The 20,221-nt window shown below is 41.2% G+C and overlaps 1 protein-coding gene across 1 annotated transcript in view; it reads right to left on the minus strand.

The window, feature by feature from the left end:
- HIVEP2 (HIVEP zinc finger 2) overlaps positions 1-20,221 on the minus strand; it is a 204,969-nt gene that overhangs the window by 9,419 nt on the left and 175,329 nt on the right. Inside the window, exons 4-8 of the mRNA XM_086708022.1 lie at positions 15,967-16,011; positions 9,653-15,204; positions 8,271-8,425; positions 4,294-4,469; positions 191-292 (exon numbers count right to left, since the gene is read on the minus strand). Of these exons, the coding sequence (XP_086564148.1) occupies positions 191-292; positions 4,294-4,469; positions 8,271-8,425; positions 9,653-14,821 (5,602 nt within the window). The 5' untranslated portion in view covers positions 14,822-15,204; positions 15,967-16,011. The remainder of the gene's footprint in view (positions 1-190; positions 293-4,293; positions 4,470-8,270; positions 8,426-9,652; positions 15,205-15,966; positions 16,012-20,221) is intronic.

Genomic DNA, 20,221 nt, shown 5'->3' on the forward strand with positions numbered 1-20,221 from the left:
AACTGAAATGGATTTATTTCTTCTCGGTATGTTGTAAGCAATTCAGCATGTCAGATTCCTTTCTCTATTTCATATTTAATAAAATGCAATGGGATCAGTTTTTCTTAAATATCAAAACTTGTTTTGCCACCCCAGGCACAAAGCTCCAGTGTGCAGAGTGAAGAGGTCAGTCAACTAAATTTTGAAGTACCTGCTTCTTCGGTTTCTGTATCATCCACTGATGTCATTGAAACTCCCAACTCCAAGCATTTCTTCATGTGCGCTTTAGATTTCATATGCTTCGTTAGGTTTCCTAGAAAACACAGGCAAAAAAGGAGGAATTACTTGATGACAAGAAGGTGATGACTGTTCCCAAATTAGAAATGAACTAATTTGAAATAGCATAGATTTGTGTCTACCCACCACCCTTTGTCCTGAACTTAGGAGGAACTATCTGGTTCCTGAACATATCAACCACTCAGAACTTTGGCCTAATCTCAAGTCTCCCTCATTCCAGAGAACTTGTAGCATAGGGTCATACCTTTTCAAGAGTAGGCTCCCAGCCAAGACTGGGAATCCCAGACTTTCCTGACTGAGAAGAGATCTAATATCTTAGGCTCAAATGGGCCAGCCTCCTAGGCTTCCATACAAACACGGTGACATAAGCCGGGTCACACATCTTAGAGAAAGTTCAGATCAAACATTCTTATCAACACATCCTGGACCCCAGACTTTTGGCAGTGATCAGATTTGGATCAGCCTCCCAGGCTTCTCACTGGTCAGAAGAAAAAATTATGCAACCTTATCTGAAAGCCAACCTTGTAGACATATTCAAAGATCCATACAAATAACTTAGCTAACTACTTATAGGGAACATTATACTCAGTGTTTAGCATCTATCTGTCTGGTATACATTAGCAAACTTCACGACAGCAGTTTCTAAAGTTCTACAATATTCCCTATTTATCTTGAAACTCCCATTGTTTTAAGGAAAAAGAAAGGTTTTCTGTCAACCTTTGACCTAGGTTCTATGAAATTATATGTGTATCTCTATCTTTATCTTTGTATCTATCTATCTATCTATCTATCTATCTATCTATCTATCTATCTATCTACCTATCTCAGTCCATGTCATGTATATAACTTATCCAAAGACACACAGGAACCAGTTCAATTGTAAGCGCCATATTATTATCTGTGCCCTTTCATGATGCTGTAACAATGTACCAGTAAATGCTTTATTTTTAAGAATAGGCTTACTGAATCTAAGTGGAAACTCTTAGCCTGCGAAAATAGTTTGTTCCCTTGTAGAGTTGTTTAGCCTATCAGTAATGTGATATATGAGCCACAATTCTAGCCAGGACACTGTTGTTTATTATTTTACTTATATTACTTTATTTACTTAGTATTTTACTTATTGCTTATATACCTCTGAATTTTACATGCTATTTTGGTAACTCCAAACATAAAAATATTTCCAGGCCCCTACTGCTATTAATTGTCTAAAAATATTTTAAAGATCTCAAACATATTTATATATTTATTTATTTATTTTTGAGAGACAGAGACAGAGCGCGAATGGGGGAGGGGCAGAGAGAGAGGGAGACAGATTCTGAAGCAGGCTCCAGGCTCCGAGCTGTCACCACAGAGCCCAACACAGGGCTCAAACCCATGAATGGCGAGATCACGACCTGAGCCAAAATCGGACGCTTAACCGACTGAGCCACCCGGGCACACTGATCGCCAACATTTTTATAGACAGATCATCAAGAATTCCTAAATCTATAAATTAATGAATATATCTGAATATATATAATTTATATATATAATGAATATATAAATTAATGGAAATCACCTGTTTCTGCAAGGGTACATGTAATCTGTGTATGTGGCTGGGTGTTAGGCTGTCAAGATCATTTATTTAGATCTTGATATGTGTTTCTCCTCTATTTTTCTCTCTTTTCTCCACTTCAATAGGCAGTCAGGCTTTGGGCTCTCATCTTCAGGGCAGGTTTGGAGTTATATGATGGGAAAAGATAGGATAAAATTGGCAGAGAGGGAAAGATTAGGACCTGAGGTCCTAGGGTGGGGAAAAACACATATTTTGGAACAATGTTGGGAGGGTCTGACCATAGCAAAGCCCCTCAGGTGTAAGGTCCCTCTTAAGAATGTAACAGACACCACCTACTCTCCTTCAGGTTGCCCTCAGGGATTTGACAAAAGTTTTAAGTAGGCCATAAAACGATGACCCACAAGGAATGGTATGGCCAGAGACCACCCCTCATACAATGGAAAGGAGCCAATCAGGAATGGACAACCCAGCACCTAGAGTTATCCAGCCAACAACCCCAACAACCGTAAAACCTGAGAAGGAACAAGGGGGAAGGGAAGGAGGGCCTGAACAGAACCTTTTAAACTAGGACCCTTGCCTATTGTCGTGCGCATTCACTTTTGAATGCCCCCTCTCTGCAAAGAGAGCTTTCATGCTATTACTTTCTGATCACCTATATAAACTTTTGTCTGCTGCTCATTTTATTCTGTGTCTACCTCTTCATTCTTCAAACAGGCGAGACAAAGAACCCTGGATATTGAGGTAAAAAGCATCCTGCAACGGTTAGAAATCTGGCTCTGAAACAACTCCACTCTGGCTTTGGTTGACCTAAGTCTTGAGCTTCTGAAGGGATTCTAGCAAGGAGGGGGAAGGGACTGGCTAGGCAGGGCCCTTGAAGGAGTGGGCAGGCATGACTTCCATAGGTGCTGGTCCTCTGAGAGCACTGAGGGTCTGTGCTCACAGGGCTTGGGGTGGAACAACAGTTACTTCAACTGAAAATTCGAGGGGTTCCCCAGGATATTTTGCTCATTTTAAGATTCTGAGACATTTACACATTCTTGAAGGGTGACAAGGAAACTCCAATAATGACCAAGAATAAATGATTTCCTGCTAAAGCTCCATGGCAATGATGCAGAGCCAAATTTAATTTGATTTTTAAAAACCTAGAAATGTGGTGTTACGTCACCCAGCGTCTCACACAGCAAACTCCTGTACCCCGTGAAGATAAAGCAGTTGTAATGACTGGCGGATTTGCAGGTTATAGAACCAAAGTTTATATTTTCTTCTGTCCTAGGGAGTCTCTCAGTGAAGTTCTAAATAAAAGGCTAGATTGTACAAAGGAGGATGGTATTTAAAGGACCTTAAGTTTATCTCTTTTGAAATGCAAATGAACACTCCCCCCTCCTTTATCTGCCTTCAAAGAAAGCATCCCTGTATTACAGATACCTTTTTAGTAAAGAAGAAACAGGTATGTTGGGAGTCTACACATTTATACTTCTGAGAAACCAACGAGACAATTTAGGATTTGGGCTATAGGAGAAAATTGGTACATATTTCCCTACCAAAGATTATTTTATTTGATTATTATTTTTCTTGATGGGGAGTGGAGCAGAGTAACTGGTATGCAAATTTAAAGTTAAAACATAGGAAATCATACGAGCTTAATGAGGGGGTAAAAATCCATGATAGCTAAAGTACTTCTGCAGCAAGCAGTAAGACGTACTTCTCCAAAAGTCAAACCCCCTCTAATTCGCTACTTCTGTAATCTGAGAACACTGGGATCAAGAACATTTCCTTGATTTTATAAAATGAAGAAACTATAATCAAAACAACCTTCTTGTATATTTTCATATAAACCTACCTGTAAAAAAAAAAAACAACCAGATTTTTCTTTTAAAAGAAAGAATATCATTTTAAGGGCAAGTCCTGATATTATGAAATTCACAGTTGTGGCCTGAGAGTAAGAAATTGTCTCTGTGCTGATAAATACACGGAACACAAGCTATCAAATTTCTATGCATAATTAATGCAACTGTGGATGGAGGAGCCCACCTGGGAGTCTGTGGGTCTCTACATTATTCATAATCTTGAAACTGACCATGGGCACATGTTTTCTTCCCAGCTGCTGCCTTGCTTTTCTAATGCCACTGCATGGATTGTCTCCCTGTGGTATTTCAATACTGGTGCAAAGATTATCTAGACCGCACAACATTTCTAACATGAAGTAATAGCAATAGCAATGCGGGCAATTCTTAGCCACTTCCTTCGGAAACAACTTGCCTGGCACTAAGTCTACAGCTCTTACTCAAGTCATAAAAGAAGCCTTGCTGTTTCATGTGTATCCTTTGATTACTTACATAAGGGAGAAAATACATTTCACTCACAAAACCATCTTACTGTCAATAACAGTTATAAAATGGTACTTAGAATCCAAAGAAACCATAAGAAAAGTATGTCCTCGTCTAAAAAGATGATAATTGTACCTTTCGTTTTGAAAGCAAAGTTACATAACTTGCATACATATGGCCGGACATCAGTGTGAGTGCGGATATGCTTTTTGAGCATGCTTGGCTTCTTACAGCGAATCCCACATTCTTCACAAATGTACTTTCCACGTCCACGTCCTCTGACATATACATAATCTTCATTTGACTTATACCTGTTTAGAAAAAGGGAATGCAGTGTGTTTTCAAATACTTCTGGTTTATGTATCAAACCAGAAGCAAATCTTTTGAGAGGCAAATTATTATGAGGGTCTTTTACAAACAATTATTCAACCCTACTTCTATGAAACCTGAGAAGTTTACGCAGTAAATTCCTGAAAGAACCAGATGACACATTTGGCACTGTAAGCAAAATGTAATTTTCTACATGGTGTTCAAAATGGAATGGGTCCCCCTATTAAGATATGTGGACTTGGGATACAGATGTTCAATTCCAATGGACTTCCATAAGCCTCAGAGAGTTTCAGAGTTGTGCCTTACTACTTTTGGATTCTAGTACAGCCTCCACACAAGAAATATCCAAAAAGTTATACCAACATATTCAAATCATCATATATCATCCGTTAACATTATATCGTCTAAGACGTGTAAGCAGAACAGACACACACACACACATGCCTGTAAATATGCTAAAATAAGTAAAACCGATAATAGAATTCTTCATTGCAAGTTTTTGCTCTATTTTTACAATCCTGGCATGAGAGTGCCTCCCAAATTTCTAGCTTACACGGGCTGAGCTGAGCTCACCAACTGTTGTCTACAGATTTGATCCGCTCTTTCCCAAGGACCATGAATTTGCACTAAAGTGGAGTCCAAATTTCAAGTAGCTTCTGGTAGGTACTGTTATGTTACATAATAAAAACTAGAGATTCTATTTTTCAACCAAATTTGCATTTGTTTGCAGAAGAATTTAATAGAGAGGTTTGAAAGGATGTCTGAGGTCAGCTAGTTTAGTCAAATCAATTAGATGAACAAAATCTTAGGTATTCACTGTGATAATCCATGGAAGAAACCTACCCAGGGCTCAACTATCATATTTTGTTCAGACTACAATGAAACAGGATCAATCATAGAGTACAGTAACATTCTACTGAATAATTCAGTGAATATCATTATCTTTTAAATCAAAGCGAGGCTAGAATTATGGGTCTAATGTCATTCTTGGAAAGATATTCTTTCCAAGGGGCTCATTTTATAATTCCAAAATGTAAACTGACATATAAAATGCCCTAATTCACTGTGGATTTACTTAAAGGCACTAGATTTATAGGGTTTTTTGTTTGTTTGTTTGTCTGTTTGTTTGTTTTTACATTCTAGGAGTATTGCACACTTCTGTATTTTCAGAAATGAAAATTCAACTTCATTCATCCAATCCAGTGAAGGATTTTTAAGAGAGAAAATCCACCCACATATTTAAATACTAACTCTTTTATGGATGCTATTCAGTGTTAACATTATTTACTTTTTGGTCACTACTAATCCAGGTGGGAATTAAGTAGTATCAAAAATATGAATAGTCAATTCTATATGTTTTTTCATTAAATCTTTCCCCTGTCACAAGGAACTTCCCACCTCAACTTGTTCTTCAAAACTTTCTTGAACTTTAAGTTTCATTTTACATTGTCTTCTGTAACAAAGTAGAAAAGATGCGAAAGATCTTTCACTGTTTAATTTCACTATTCTCTGTCCCTAAATTGATAAAATTACCAAAGAAATACAGAATAAAACAAATAAATTTATAGAAAGCTAGTTTTCTTCACAGAAGGATACCTTAAGCTTAGTGTAGCCCATCATCATGGTTGATGGGAAATGCATTTTATCTTCAAGTAATATAATGTTATTTTATTTTTTTTAAATAAGCTTCACATCCAGTGCAGAGGCCAACATGGGGGCCTGAACTCACCACCCTGAGATCAAGACCTGAGCTGAGATCAAGAGTCGGACGCTTAACTGACTGAGCCACCCAGGGGCCTTTATCATTTTATTTTTAATGTCTTAGCTGACCAAACCTGTAAACAGTCAAATTCAGTACAAAATGAAACTATGTATTTGAAAAATCTGTAAAAATAAAATATCTACCATGCAACAGGTCTACAGACCTTAGATTCTACTTAATACAAGAATTAACGTATTTTGAAAAAACCCCAAAAGGTATGTTTAAACCTAGGAATTGGGTAATATAAAGAACATATACACTTAAAAATGTGGTCAGTTATACTTCTTTTTTCAAGTTATCACTTTGCAATCACCAAACTAAGAGGCAGTAACACACTGCTTGGAATGAACACCTGGTCACCACCAGACAGAAGTCGGGTCACAGATTAAGAAATGACTGGGATGTAGCCCATACCACAGGGAAATGAAAGGGGGAAGAAATGATATATGGGCACCGTCCTTGTGGATCATCAAACCACAGCAATAATATGTTCATATACGCTCTTTCACTTGTGTCCTTCATTAGTAGAGATGACTTCCCCAAAGCAAAGTATAAAGTATAAAGTATTGCTCATCTAGTACAAGTGCACTACTAGGAAGACTACTGAATATGAGGGTGTGGATTCATTCACAAGGACATCTCAGTTTCTGAGGAAAGATAACATCTGTTTTGTTTTCATTTGTGTTAAAAGATGAGGAATGTCAAAAAAATATCAAGACCAACTTTAAGACTCCATACAATTGTGGATTTAGTGGTGAAAATACTTGACATCCAAAGGGGCTGAAACCAAGAGGAAAACAATTTTAATAATTCATCTCCAAACTGGTAAATCTATGTGGGAAATAGATATTTCATATCACTAAACAGTCAACATTTTATAATTAAATAGATAACATTATTCGGTCTTCCAACTATAACTGGAACAAATTTGTGCTCATGGAAACATGTAAATTACAGATCTATTGCAGAGATAAGGCTAGTTACAACATAATCACCCTAATGTGATTAGTATGCTTTAAAGTTTTTAAATTTTAATAGCATAAGTCTGAGATTTTTCTCCCATGTGACCGAGGAGCCTGATACAATACAATTCTAATGAAATCTAAAACTAGACATTACACATATGAGTAATTTTTCTTTACTGTACAGATATCAAAGTCATTGAGCCTTATTACTTGTATTTCTACAACTCAGGATTCAACACTTAAAAAGAAATTCCCAGGGGCACCTGAGTGGCTCAGTCGGTTGAGCATCCCACTCTTGATTTCGGCTAAGGTCATGATCCTGCTATCGTGGGATCAAGCCCCGCATTGCTCCCTGTGCTGAGTGTGGAGGCCACTTAATATTCTCTTTTCATCTCCTTCTGCCCTTTTCCCCTGTTCTCTCTCTCACACACACACACACACACACTCTCTCTAAAATAAAATGAAAAGAAAAGGAAATTCCCAAAGAAAAAGAAACTGCCAGAAATCAGAAGAGACAGAGAAAACATGACAACTCAATGCAATGTGGTACCCTGGCTTGGATCCTGGAACAGAAACAGGACACTAATGGAAATGATGAAATCCCAATAATATCTGGTAAAAGCAATTAAATGAACAATCAAATTAACTAGTTCCTAGGATTATACATGAGTGTGCAAGATTGCATTTGTGTTAGCACAGAATAAAAATATCCATTAATAATACCAAAATGCCCACAAGAATAATATTAAAGCATGAACAAACTTGACGACATCATGAGGCCACAAATATAGTCAATTTCATACTGCATGAGAGGCGTGGAAATTTGAAGCAGAAGTTCAAACCATATATAACGGGGACATTTTCATTGAAAGTAAGCGTTGAAAGCAAGCGCATGAACTCATTATCTGTTGCCAGCCAGACTTCAGAAATGTGAATAGAGAAGGAATCCACCTTATACCCAACCAGAGTAGGTACTATTTTTTCCCGTGCATACATTCGTGACCATTTGCTCTGACTTATAACTGAATATTTTACACATGCACATATTTCCTTACCCTCCTTCAAAGATTTTAATTCGGATTGGCTCCGTTTGTTTGGATCCAATATCTTTATCTCCATGAATATCTCCCTTCCCTCTTTCCTTTAAGATATTTCCAACTAGTTTCCTTTCTAGTTTGCTGCCAAATAAAAAGGATGCATCAGGTTTCATCTGTAGGAAAAAAGAGAGAATCATTTCATACGCTTTCTCTAAGACACAGGAGCAGCCCACATACCCGCTCTCCTCTGACCTCTGAAAATTAGCCTAAATTCCATGTTAAAAGGCCATGGCCTGGCTACGTAAAACAAGGGACACTAAGGATAAAATCAGAGAAATACAGTTTCTACAGAATTATTCAACATTTTGTTAAAAAAAAAAAAAAGAATATTCCTCTGTTGGCACTTAATCTATGCAACGCTAATAAAAACAGAAAACATGTTCTATATTCTGAAGTAACAAAACATTATCAATTAAGGAAATATTTTCAAAAACTGAAGGGAGGGGCGCCTGGGTGGCGCAGTCGGTTGAGCGTCCGACTTCAGCCAGGTCACGATCTCGCGGTCCGTGAGTTCGAGCCCCGCGTCGGGCTCTGGGCTGACGGCTCAGAGCCTGGAGCCTGTTTCCGATTCTGTGTCTCCCTCTCTCTCTGCCCCTCCCCCGTTCATGCTCTGTCTCTCTCTGTCCCAAAAAGAAATAAACGTTGAAAAAAAAAAATTTTTTTTAAAAAAACTGAAGGGAAATGGTAACTGAATTAAGTAAAAACTATTTTTAAATCCTCTATTTGCTTCATTAATAATTTAGGAAAAATTCCAAAGTGCCCCTATTAGTATTTTTGCAATTTGACATGTAAGGTATTAATTGTTCATGTAGGAACAAACCAGATAATCACTTGGAAAAAATGAGTTTTGAGGGAAAAATAGAGACAATAAATTTTAGTAAAAAGTACTGTCACTGGAAATAAGCCCTCTGAAGTTTGCAAAGCTCAGTTCTGACACCCATCCGCCTCCTTCCTGATCTTTCCACTCAGTGTCCATTCCTACATTCACAATGTTCTATGTCCTATGTCCACATGTCACAATCCCATGAATCCTTCATACCAAAAGAGAATATGACCGGCTAGGTCACTAACACAGGCCAGAAGAGAGAAGAACCCAAAGGAATTGATTCCAGTGGTAGAATTCCATGGCAGCTGGCCGAAAGAGGGACTCCCCCAAAACATAGTGCACGCCTGGCCACTGGCTTTTTCTCTTACTGAGAAAGGGAGATCAGTGTCACAGAGGGTTCCCTCAGCTCTGACCTTCATTTCCCTTGTATGTTTTAGACCTTCTGTCCTTCACTATGTATTCTGCTCAACAATCAACTCCACACTACGGTGCTTTTGGAAATGGTATTCATTACCTGAGCAAACTGCTTCCATGCACTTGATGATGTAAGCTTGCCAGTTCCAGGTCTGTGCATAGCAGCCAGAGTATAAATTTCTGCAGTGATTTTTTGCTTGGACCTCAGAAGAGCCAGAGTGGTCTTGGTGTTCAATCCTGATGGGTTTGGGTTACAGGAACTAATGCACCATGAAGCATAAACTGAGGATTTGAAGGTGGCCTGTTGTACGTAATTGGGTTTTGTATAATTCAAGAAGCACCAACTCACAGTAGTTGTTGTCCGCAGACTGGGGAACTGAAGAATCTGCTGGAAATCTGCCACGTCCGTGAAAAGAAGAGTTGAGTTTGCCATCTTCCTGCTTGGGCCAGAGGCCATGTGCACCAGCATGCCGACAGGCAGCTTCTGGCCCCTTCCGTGCTCTTCAAGCTGACCGTCTCCGGGGGGCAATGAGGAACTCTGAGGGCTCATGCTCATATCAGATGCCGTCTCATCAATATCTAATTCATCTGAGGACTCTCTGCTTTCAGAAGGCCCGCTGGACTTCTGGCCTAGAGGAGGTGCCCTGGAGTTGGGCGGGAACGGCTCCCTCATGGACAGGCTGGCAGACGGATGGTCTTGAGATGAGGAAGGGGGCAGTGAAGAGAAGGAAGATGACCCCGACTGCAAGCCATCCTTTGGCTCAGAAGCACAACCTTGTCGAACCAGCTGGGGTTTCTGTGGGCGGGACAGATCCTTCTTGATGTCTGAGCTGGTTAGCTCCACAGCACTGAGCTCCTCAACAATCTGTCCATACATCTTTTCTTCCTTGACCCTTTTCTGCTGCTTCGTTTCCATGAAGAGCTCCAAGCTGCTGGCTGGAGAAAGCATCCGCTTGCTACCCCCCAGGGTGGCCACGCTGTCCGAGGTGGAAGGTAAACATAAGGGGATTGAGGATTCTAAGCCAAGGGGTAAGGTCTGAGGTACTTTCCAAATGGGGTATTTTTCTAAGCCTGCGTGCTGCCCCAGCACCTGGGCAATGTTGAATCCGATCCCTTGCATGGCCGCGTTGGTCACCAGTGTTCTTTGGGTAGTATTCTCGTCCACTTTGCATATGACAATCGCAGGACTGTTCTGCCCAAGTATCTGAGAAATGCTCGTGTACATGACACTCCCGTAGGACGGGACATGGGTCTGGATCCTGACAGGAACCACTGTTCCCGGTAAGGACTGTAAAGGCCCAGCGTTTGCGGAGGCAAAATCTTCTTGAAGAACCTGTTCAGAGGGAGTATCAGGTGACTTGGTGCTCTGGTCTGACGGGAACTTCGGAAGAATGTTCTTTGAGTGTAGCCCTGATGTTCCTGAATAACACGGGTAGGTTTGCTCTTTCGGGTGTGCGTGCTCAGCAGATTTCTTTCCAACGTGCTCTGCAACATGCTCTAAGGGACAGCTAGGATGGATTTCTGCCTGGAAAGAAGGCTTGCCGTAGCTCTTCTGAGGGTGTTGCACAAGGGGATGTGGGAAATGTGCCTGCCACCAGGGAGGCTGCTGAGCTGGTAAATGAACCATACAGACGGTAGGATACTGAAACTGAAACAAGGCATTCTGGATTGGAGAAAACGGAATAGTCTCTTGATGTGGAAACAAATGTGGCTGCTCAGACAAGTGCTTGCTTGCAATATAGGATGTCGGTTGTATCAGGGGATTTCTCAGGGATTCCTGACTGTCCATGTGCATGATCTGTTGCTGGGCCAGGTGGAGCGGACCTGAGCTCAGCTGGGCACAAGGACCCACAATCTGCTTCCCAGGGTCCTCTGCCTGGAGGGGAGGCAGCACGGAGGTGGGGGCAGGGTGCCACGCGGCCCTCAGGCCCGCGTGCAGGTGCTCCATGTGCTCCTGCTTTACACCCAGATCTGCACCAGCCTCCCCCTGGGCGATCTCCGGAGAGCCACTGAAGGAAGCCTGCCGCACCAGAAAGCATTTCTTCCTCTCCCGCGACGGGGATAACGTGGCGGCCGATGCCCCTGCCGCCGGAGCGTGGGACAGATTCCCGTAATCAAATGATTTGCTCCGGATTTCTGGAACTTCCGTTGGGTGAGGGCAAGGCATCTGCTCGGACGAGCAGCGCCGCATCTCTTTTTGGTGGTGGTGGCCCGGGACGGACAAGGAGTACGACCCAGCAGGGACGGTCAGAAACTCTGAATGCTTCCCAAACTCATCTGGCTTAGGAGGTGCGGGGAGCTTAATGGCATCCTCTCTTTCGAAAGACATTGAAAAACTGGAGCTGTGGGACAAGTTGCTTTCCTGACTGGGGCTGCGGGAGAGGCCCGTGCCTGTGGATTCAAAGCTGGATTCCCCTGAAGAGTGCTCCATGTCTGCAAGTCGCAAACGCTTCTTTTTGGGTGGCAACTTCTCAGCTGGGAGCTGGGAAAGGGTCTCGCTTCTCTGGGGCCACTGAAATTCCTCCACGGGCTTTTCCGGCTCTTTACTCTGGGCGTCTTTCTCCTTCTCTGGTTTATCAGGCTCCTCCGTCACTCGAATCTCAGGAACCTGAATGTTGTGCTGGCGAACCAGCCTGGGCTGCGCGTGGTAGGGCTGCTGCTGGGCCTGCTGGGAAGGGGATGGCTTCCCCCCGCTGTCAGCACCGTCGGCAGGTGGAGCCCACTCTGGACTCACCGGGGCTTCTGAAACCTCGCTGTCACAGGTCTCGGAAGGTGAAGAGGCCTTGTCCTGTGCGCTAGCCATCAGTTCAGCGGACTCAGACCGTTCAAATGAATTGGGGCGGCTCAGCGAGTTTGTGTGCTGAATAACAGAAATCACATTTCCAGGAGGTTTCCTGCCCGCCAGGTCTGAAATCTTATCTGCATCGGTGGCTGAGGGTGACTCCTCGGACCCAAGAGATGGACTTCCAGATTGGAGTTGGGGTCGACACGGGTCAAAGCGCTCTGAGTGACCATGGGAAGGGTTCTCATGTCCCGCCATGACAAATCCACCTCTTACGCCTTCCTGCATCGGCAGTTTGGGGTCATAATCCGAAGTCATTATGCCCATGGGAGTGCTCATGATGCTGCTGCAGATCATGGGGGTGTCCTCCTCATCTCCCACACTCTTCTCTTTCCGGCGTTTTCTATTTTCACAAGTAGTTCCAAACATGGTTGGCACTCCCTGCAATGGCACCGAGGGATCCATGAAATACTCACCCCCGTGTTTTAAAGAGCTTAAGCAGGAAATGTCCCTGTAGCTTGGCTTTGGTGTTTCAGAGTCTTCCCACTTCTTGTAGGGTTTCCGGCAGACATCGTAGTCATACCCCATGCGGTCCACAGAAATCAATTTCTTTTCCTTCAAGGATAAGCCTGTGACACTCTTGGACATCCTGCCATGGTGTTCTGCCTCCATGTGCCCCTCCTGTACTGAGGGCAGCTCAAATGCAGCCTGTCTCCTTAACATGCGCTGAGGGGGTATCCCCACCGTCCCCGGATAGAACACATCATCGGAGCCACTCATCCTTTCATCAAATGAGTGACTTCCTCTCAAAGAAGGAGGAATGCTAAGATTAGTTGCTGAAGAAGTTGGCATCGAGTTGCTTCTAATAAGGGGTGAAGAGTCCACAGGAGCTTCTAAGAGAATTGGGCTGCTGCCTTGGAAATTTGCAGGAAAAAGCTTTCCTTCATTCCTGACGGATGACGGAATAGTCTGGGATTGTCTGGATTCACTGTTGAACTTCGTGGATTTCAGCATGCTTGCTTGACTGGGGTCGAGCTCTCCCTTGCTTGGGATCAGCTGTGATGCAGGATCTTCAAACATCTTGACATCTAACCTGGTGTTTACGTGAGGTAATGATTCCATCATGCCCTTCCTACCCATTGTGGCACGCTCCTGACTTGCGGTCGTAACACTGAGTGTATTTCTGGGACTAAGCCGACAGTATTTTCCAAAGATGATTTCTTCATAAGACTTTGCATTTGTGTTCGGAGGGCTTATTTGCTGCTCCGCACTTTCTGAGCGAGAGAAGTAACCGGAGTCAGTGCTTCCTTTACTGTGCGGGCTCAGAAGGTTGAGAGATGGCTCAGAATCTTGTCCTTTTTTCTCTGACAGTCTTAGTGCAAGTTTCTGTTTAACTGTGTGAGAATCATCAGGCTTAGTATTTAGTGACGGATTCGGTAGCATATCAGAGCCTATATACTGAGAGCTTTCGTTAGGTAAAGGGATCCCACTTTTGGGGATAATCAAAATCGGCACTTTCATCGGACCTCCCAGTGATTCTTCCAGTGACCCATGATAGCCACCTCGGCTGGCAATATCCAACGGGATCGGTGGGCCGGGACTCATTTTCTCAGAAGCCTCAACAAATAAAGAGCTCTCCTCGTCCGTGTCTGTACTCTGCTCACCGTCTGAATGTATTTCTGCTTCTACGTCAATAAAACCAGCCTCTAGGTCCAATTTAGATACAGCTGACTCTGTGAAAGGGACTAATCCTGCCTTAATTGCATGGGCATGTGACTTCCTGTGCTTATACAAATTGCTCTTTGTCTTGAAAGAGAAACCACAAGGTATACATGGATATGGCCGCTCCCCAGTATGGGACCTGATGTGTTTTTTCAGTACGCTTGGTTTGGCACACGCCCTGCTGCAGTAGGGGCAAATGTATTTGCCGGGCTTTTTGGGTTTGTGCTCTTTCTTGTGAGCATCTTCGGACTGTTCGATACTTTTCTGAGAGTATTGGCTATAAGCAGGGTTCAGGCTTGAAATCTTTTTTCTGGGGTAACCACCACTGTGGCCATGTATAGGAAAAGAAAATAAGTCCTCGGAGGCAACGGACGGCAAAGGGCCAGGGAAAAGCCACGGAGGGCCTTCGAGGCTCTGATGTGGCTTGCTGCTGTGCATGACCCCCTGTGGCAATGAGTGCTGAGGGAAAGAGAGTGAATGTTGGCATGAGTAAGGGCTCGGACGAGGCGGTGGGTATTGCTTCTCTGTGACATGCTGTGCCACGTCGCTAGGTGAGGCCAGTTTCCCAGAACCAAAGAGTTGTGCGGACGCTGTGTCTCCGATTTGCTCAGGATCTATTTGTGGTTGCCGCTGTCCTTCTTGACTGCCAAAAGTGCTCATCTTAATAACAGCTGATTGTTCCTGTCTCCATCTACCTGATGCTGTATCAGTTTCTCCAGACCTTGAGGTAGCTTTTTGTCCTAGAGCTGTGTCCCCAGTGTCCATTTTGTTACAAGGTCTTAAGTGCTAGTTCACTTGAAAGCCATGCAGACTCATGGAGTGTCTTCAAAGCTGTGCTTTTCAAAGCTTGTTAGCTTCCATGGTCCAGGGTGTCTGCAAACTGGCCGAGTGCTCCTTCTCTTTGGAACCTGCCACACCCACCCCGTAGTCTTATGAGCATGAGATGGTAACGGCCTTGGACCAGGGCTATAACACAGTTCTCTCCATTGTAGAAATGTCCATCCAAAAGCTAAGTGCAAATCTGTGAAGATTTCTTATGGCATTTGAAGATTTTCAACTAGCATGAAATTGGGATGAATAGTCTGGGAGCAGTTTTGCCCATCAACTAGAGCAAAGTTCAATTGCCAGTTTCACTAAGATAAAACGATCTGAAAGAAAAAGAAACACAAAGAGATTGTCATAACAGTTATCAAGTTAGAAACCAAAACCAATCCTAAATAGCCAGCCTGACCCTGGATAAATTGAAAATGATTTTTTTATGCTCCAAGGATACTTTTTATAGCTGTTACCTTAGTTCCACAATTAAAGGATATTAATGTCAAACATGGCATTAAGTCATAAGCTAGATTTCTTCAATGCTCTAATTTTGGTCATCCTTTTAAATACTCCTTAATTTTGGTTAGAAAAGTATTTAAAAGAAAGCTTTTGATAGATATTATTTATAAAATCATAAAATTTTTAAAAGCCTTCATTAAAATAAATTTAGAGCTATTTCCGACCAAGTTGTATGACGTGCCTGCTTAAGTGTACTACAGATTTCTCTATATGGACATATTTTATAGACAAATATATATATATATGTATAAATATATTTTATATGCAAAATAAAACATACATATAAAACATATGTAAATACTAAATATGTTTTAAATATTATATTAAATATATTACATATATATTTAATATTTAAATATAGAATATATTTTACATACATCCATATTTATATTAACATACAATACAGATATATTTTAAAGCAGTGATTAGGAGAGCTAGGCTAAAGCCATAAGAATCAAAGATTGTCCCAGAACTTTGGCAAAGGTGGTAAAGTGAATCCAAATAAACTATTATAAAGCCTTCATAATATAAAAAACAAAACATATTTTTGGACAGTTTAAAAATGTAATGACTACCTGAATGGTTTAGCATTCTCATGGACATGATTGTCTTGATGCTTCCTGGGTAGAAAATAAAGGCAGTTAGGAAAAACTGTTTCATTAAACCACAACACAGCTGTACATAGATGTCAAATTAAAGTTCATATATATAGAGCTCACAATGCTATGTACCCTAAGAGAAGATTAATAAGTGACTGCTTTGTAATGTGTCCAAAAACAGAAAAAATTATAAAAGCTTTAGAGTAATATTTTCTAATATATAAGATTATTATATCAAAACATCATTTTTTTGACACAATTAGCCTGGTTCTGATCCCTTAGATATTAAAAAGTTGAGAATAGTAGGGTTTTTTATTGAACCTATAGGTTTGCACATTTAAATTTACATCACAACAAATAAAGGAGTCCTCCGGATGGCTGTGAATAGCGCAGGGAAACTTGACAACTTGGAAACAATTAGATCTTAACTGAATACTCATCTTCCATAAGCAAATGGCCAGAGGATTCTGAGTACTTCAGTGCCCAACTGTGTCACCTATGATGAAAGTTGAGATGTTTCCTTGAGAGGCAACATGAAGGTGCTTATCAAAGTAAGAAAGCACATACCCTTTGGCCCGGAAATTCCATTGCTGCAAATTTATCGTTATGGATGTACCTGCACAAGTGCACAAAGATGTGTGTACAAGGACTGCTTAAGTAAGTTATGACTCCATCATAAAACTCAGCCATTTAAAAAGATAAAGCACAGCAGTACGTGCTGATATAGGAACTCATCCAGAAGATAGTAATATTGGATGTTGAAAAGCAAAAAACAAAAAACAAAACCCCACCACCCCCCGCCAAAAAACAAAAAAACACTCATTGCATTTAATAATCCCATGTGTGTAACAGAGAAACAGGTGATAAACAGAGCATTTCTGCAGGGATGCCGAACAGCTTTTAACTCCAGTTAAATTAAATTGCAGAAGTAGAATCAGGGAGTCAAAAGAAGGGGCAGGAAAGAAATTTCTACTTTTCACCGTATGACTTTTGGTGATTTTTCTTTCTGTACCGGTCTAACTTCTATGTCCAATTTGCCCCCTAAGACAGACTGCTGCTGTGATGGTGGTGATGGCAGGTGCACTTAGGAAAGGGAAAGAACATGGCAATTCCCACGGGAATGAAAAGACTTTTGGGTGAGAAATCAGCAGCCCCCATATATTTGTAGCAAGACATCAAAAGTTCCTTCTGCTAAGAGCCACACATTTATAATGCAGTAGCTGAAAAACTAAACAACAAGCATTAACTTCGGTTTGCTGGCAAATTTTACTATTGGATTGGATTTTCCCTGCACAGTGATCTTCCTATGCATTCCTTTATAGGTAATAAGAAAAAAACCGAGGGGCGCCTGAGTGGCTCAGTCGGTTAAGCGTCCAACTTCGACTCTGGTCATGATCTCCAGGTTCGTGAGTTAGAGCTTGGTGCTGACAGCTGAGAGCCTGGAACCCGCTTCAGATTCTGTGTCTCCCTCTCTGTCTGCCCCTGCCCTGCTCGCACTCTCTTTCTCTCTCTCAAAGATAATAAACATTATGAAAAAAATTAAAAAAAAAAAAAAAAGAACAGAAAAAAACTGAGGGGCGCCTGGGTGGCTCAGTTAAGGGTCTGACTCTTAATTTCGGCTCAGGTCATGATCTCATGGTTTGTGAGATGAAACTGCCATGTAGGACTTCCTGCTGTCACCTGAGCCTGTTTGAGATTCTATCTCTCTCCCTCTCTCCCTGCCCCTCCCCCACTCAGGCACGTGCTCACTGTCTCAAAATACATAAATAAACTTAAAAAAAAAAGACAAAAGCTGAATGAGAAGTGAGGCCCTTATAATAGTGTAATGCAAATTAACTTTGGTCAGTTACAGCAAGCATGCTAACAAGAAGAATGTGCAGTGTCAAACCCAAATTGACTGAATTTTTGTTTAACTAACTAAATATTTAAGGTTCATGTAGACACAACTGCTGTCAGACTTGTAAAGGTGAATAGCACCCTCTAAAATGGGAGTAAAGTGTATTTTCAATTCAAGACAGGAATATTTTGCATCTTTCCTTAACTAGGAGTCAGAGCTTGAACTGAATATTTCTTTTTCTTTTTTTTTAAATCTTTTTTTAAAAGAGAGAGAGAGAGAGCGCGCGCGCGCGTGCACACAAGTGGGGGAGGGGCAGAGAGACAGGGAGACAGAATGTGAAGCAGGAACCAGGGTCCAAGCTGTCAGCACAGAGCCTGATGCGGGGCTCGAACCCACAAACCATGAGATCATGACCTGAGCCAAAGTGGACGCTTAACCAACTGAGCCCCCCAGGAGTCCCTGAACTGAATAATTTCTAAGTTGTTTTTCATATTTTCCCACGGTGTTGACCTGTGATTGCAGATCCATTGTTAGGAATAACAATGATAATACTTGTTGTTTATTGTGTACTTACTATATTGTGCCTGGTACATAGCTTCATATATGTTAACTAATTTGATCTTCATGACTCCCCTTTGCAGTATGTATTATACCTGTTTTACAGTAGAGTATGATCCTAAGGGAGGTTGATGGTTCAGAACCAGAATGAAACCCAGCTTTGGCTCACCCCCAAGCCTATAAGGTCTCACTTCTCCCATCCACTTCTGTCAGTCAGTTTATCATAACTTAAAATACTGCATCTTCAACAATACTTTCTTCTAAATATTGTCACTTGACTTCAATATTTCCCATGCTTAAAATTTTCATGGTCCTGGGAGAATATATGAGTTCTGCATGGCTGGAGTATAGAAAGTGGCCTCAAAAATGCCACTTCCTTGGGGTGCCTGGGTGGCTCAGTCGGTTGAGCTTCTGACTTCGGCTCAGGTCATGATCTTGCGGTCTGTGAGTTCAAACCCCGCGTCAGGCTCTGTGCTGACAGCTCAGAGCCTGGAGCCTGCTTCGGATTCTGTGTCCCTCTCTCTCTGCCCATCCCCCATCCATGCTCTGTCTCTCTGTCTCTGAAATAAATAAACATTAAAAAAAAATTCTTTCTAAATCCCACTTCCTAGAAATCACACAAATCCATTAATTTAAATAAGGTACACAATCTTATATTAAAGTACTAACATAAGTACTTATGTTAAAGTATTAAGAACAGTATTGTAAGGACAACTCCTTGTTAGAACATGATAAACTATCATGACAAACCATTGTTTTATTTTGTTCCTTAGAAAGCATTACATTTTAAGAAAGTAAGAACCTGACAAGTGAAAATGAGGCCTATGTTCACTTCCCATTCATTGGTTTACACAGAATATATAATTTTGCTTAAACCACGAACTTTAAGTTAAATAATTACATAAAATTTTGTGAAAAACAAGACTGGAATAATATATTTAGTAATTAAATAGATTATAATGTTTTCATTTAGCAATGAGGTAATATGTTTGTAAATCAGGCAGATTTAATTTCTGCGGTTTATAATAATAAATTATAACCATTACACCCTAAACAACATATGTACAATTCTTATTCACTAAGAACATATCCTTAAAAAAAGAGATGCACCAAACTAGATTCTTACAAAGGCAATAACATTTTGCTGTTAAAGAATGGACCAGAAGAGAGGTGCCTGGGTGGCTCAGTCGGTTAAGCGTCCGACTCCAGCTCAGGTCATGATCTCGTGGTTCGTGGGTTCAAGCCCCGCGCCAGTCTCTGTGCTGACAGCTCTGAGCCTGGAGCCTGATTCAGATTCAGTGTCTCCCTCTCTCTCTGCCCCTCCCCCACTCATGCTCTGTCTCTCTCTTTCTCTCCCTCAAAAATGAATAAACATTAAAAAAAAATTTTTTTTTTAAAGAATGGACCAAAAGATGAAGAAAAGTTACATACGTAAGATTTAAAAGCTGATATTTAATGGCCAGAACAAAAATCATCTAGGACATTTAGTTAACTGTGGGATTTAAATTTCAGAAAAAGAGCCTAATCAGAAAAAGGCAAATCTACTGTTTTATTTAAAAACTCAATTTTGCTGATATTCACATAGGATCATCTTATATTCTAATAGCATTTATTATCTGGACAATTTTTTAAATTCAAAACTTTGATCCCAGTAAAAAAATACATTGACTCAATTATGCAAATAGCTTCTGTCAGGAAAACTTCTTTTTAAACTTCTAAGACAAGCCTACCTAAGCTGTCCTACCATTTTATCATGAAACTGGATGATCGCTTGAGCCACGCTTTCTCCTCCTGGTCATACAGGAAAAGCTCCTCTGTCTGTGTCTGAGCTAGAAG

Source organism: Puma concolor, chromosome B2, assembly GCF_028749965.1.
Source record: "Puma concolor isolate L17-30 chromosome B2, mPumCon1.1.hap2, whole genome shotgun sequence".
NCBI classification, from domain to species: Eukaryota; Metazoa; Chordata; class Mammalia; order Carnivora; family Felidae; genus Puma; species Puma concolor.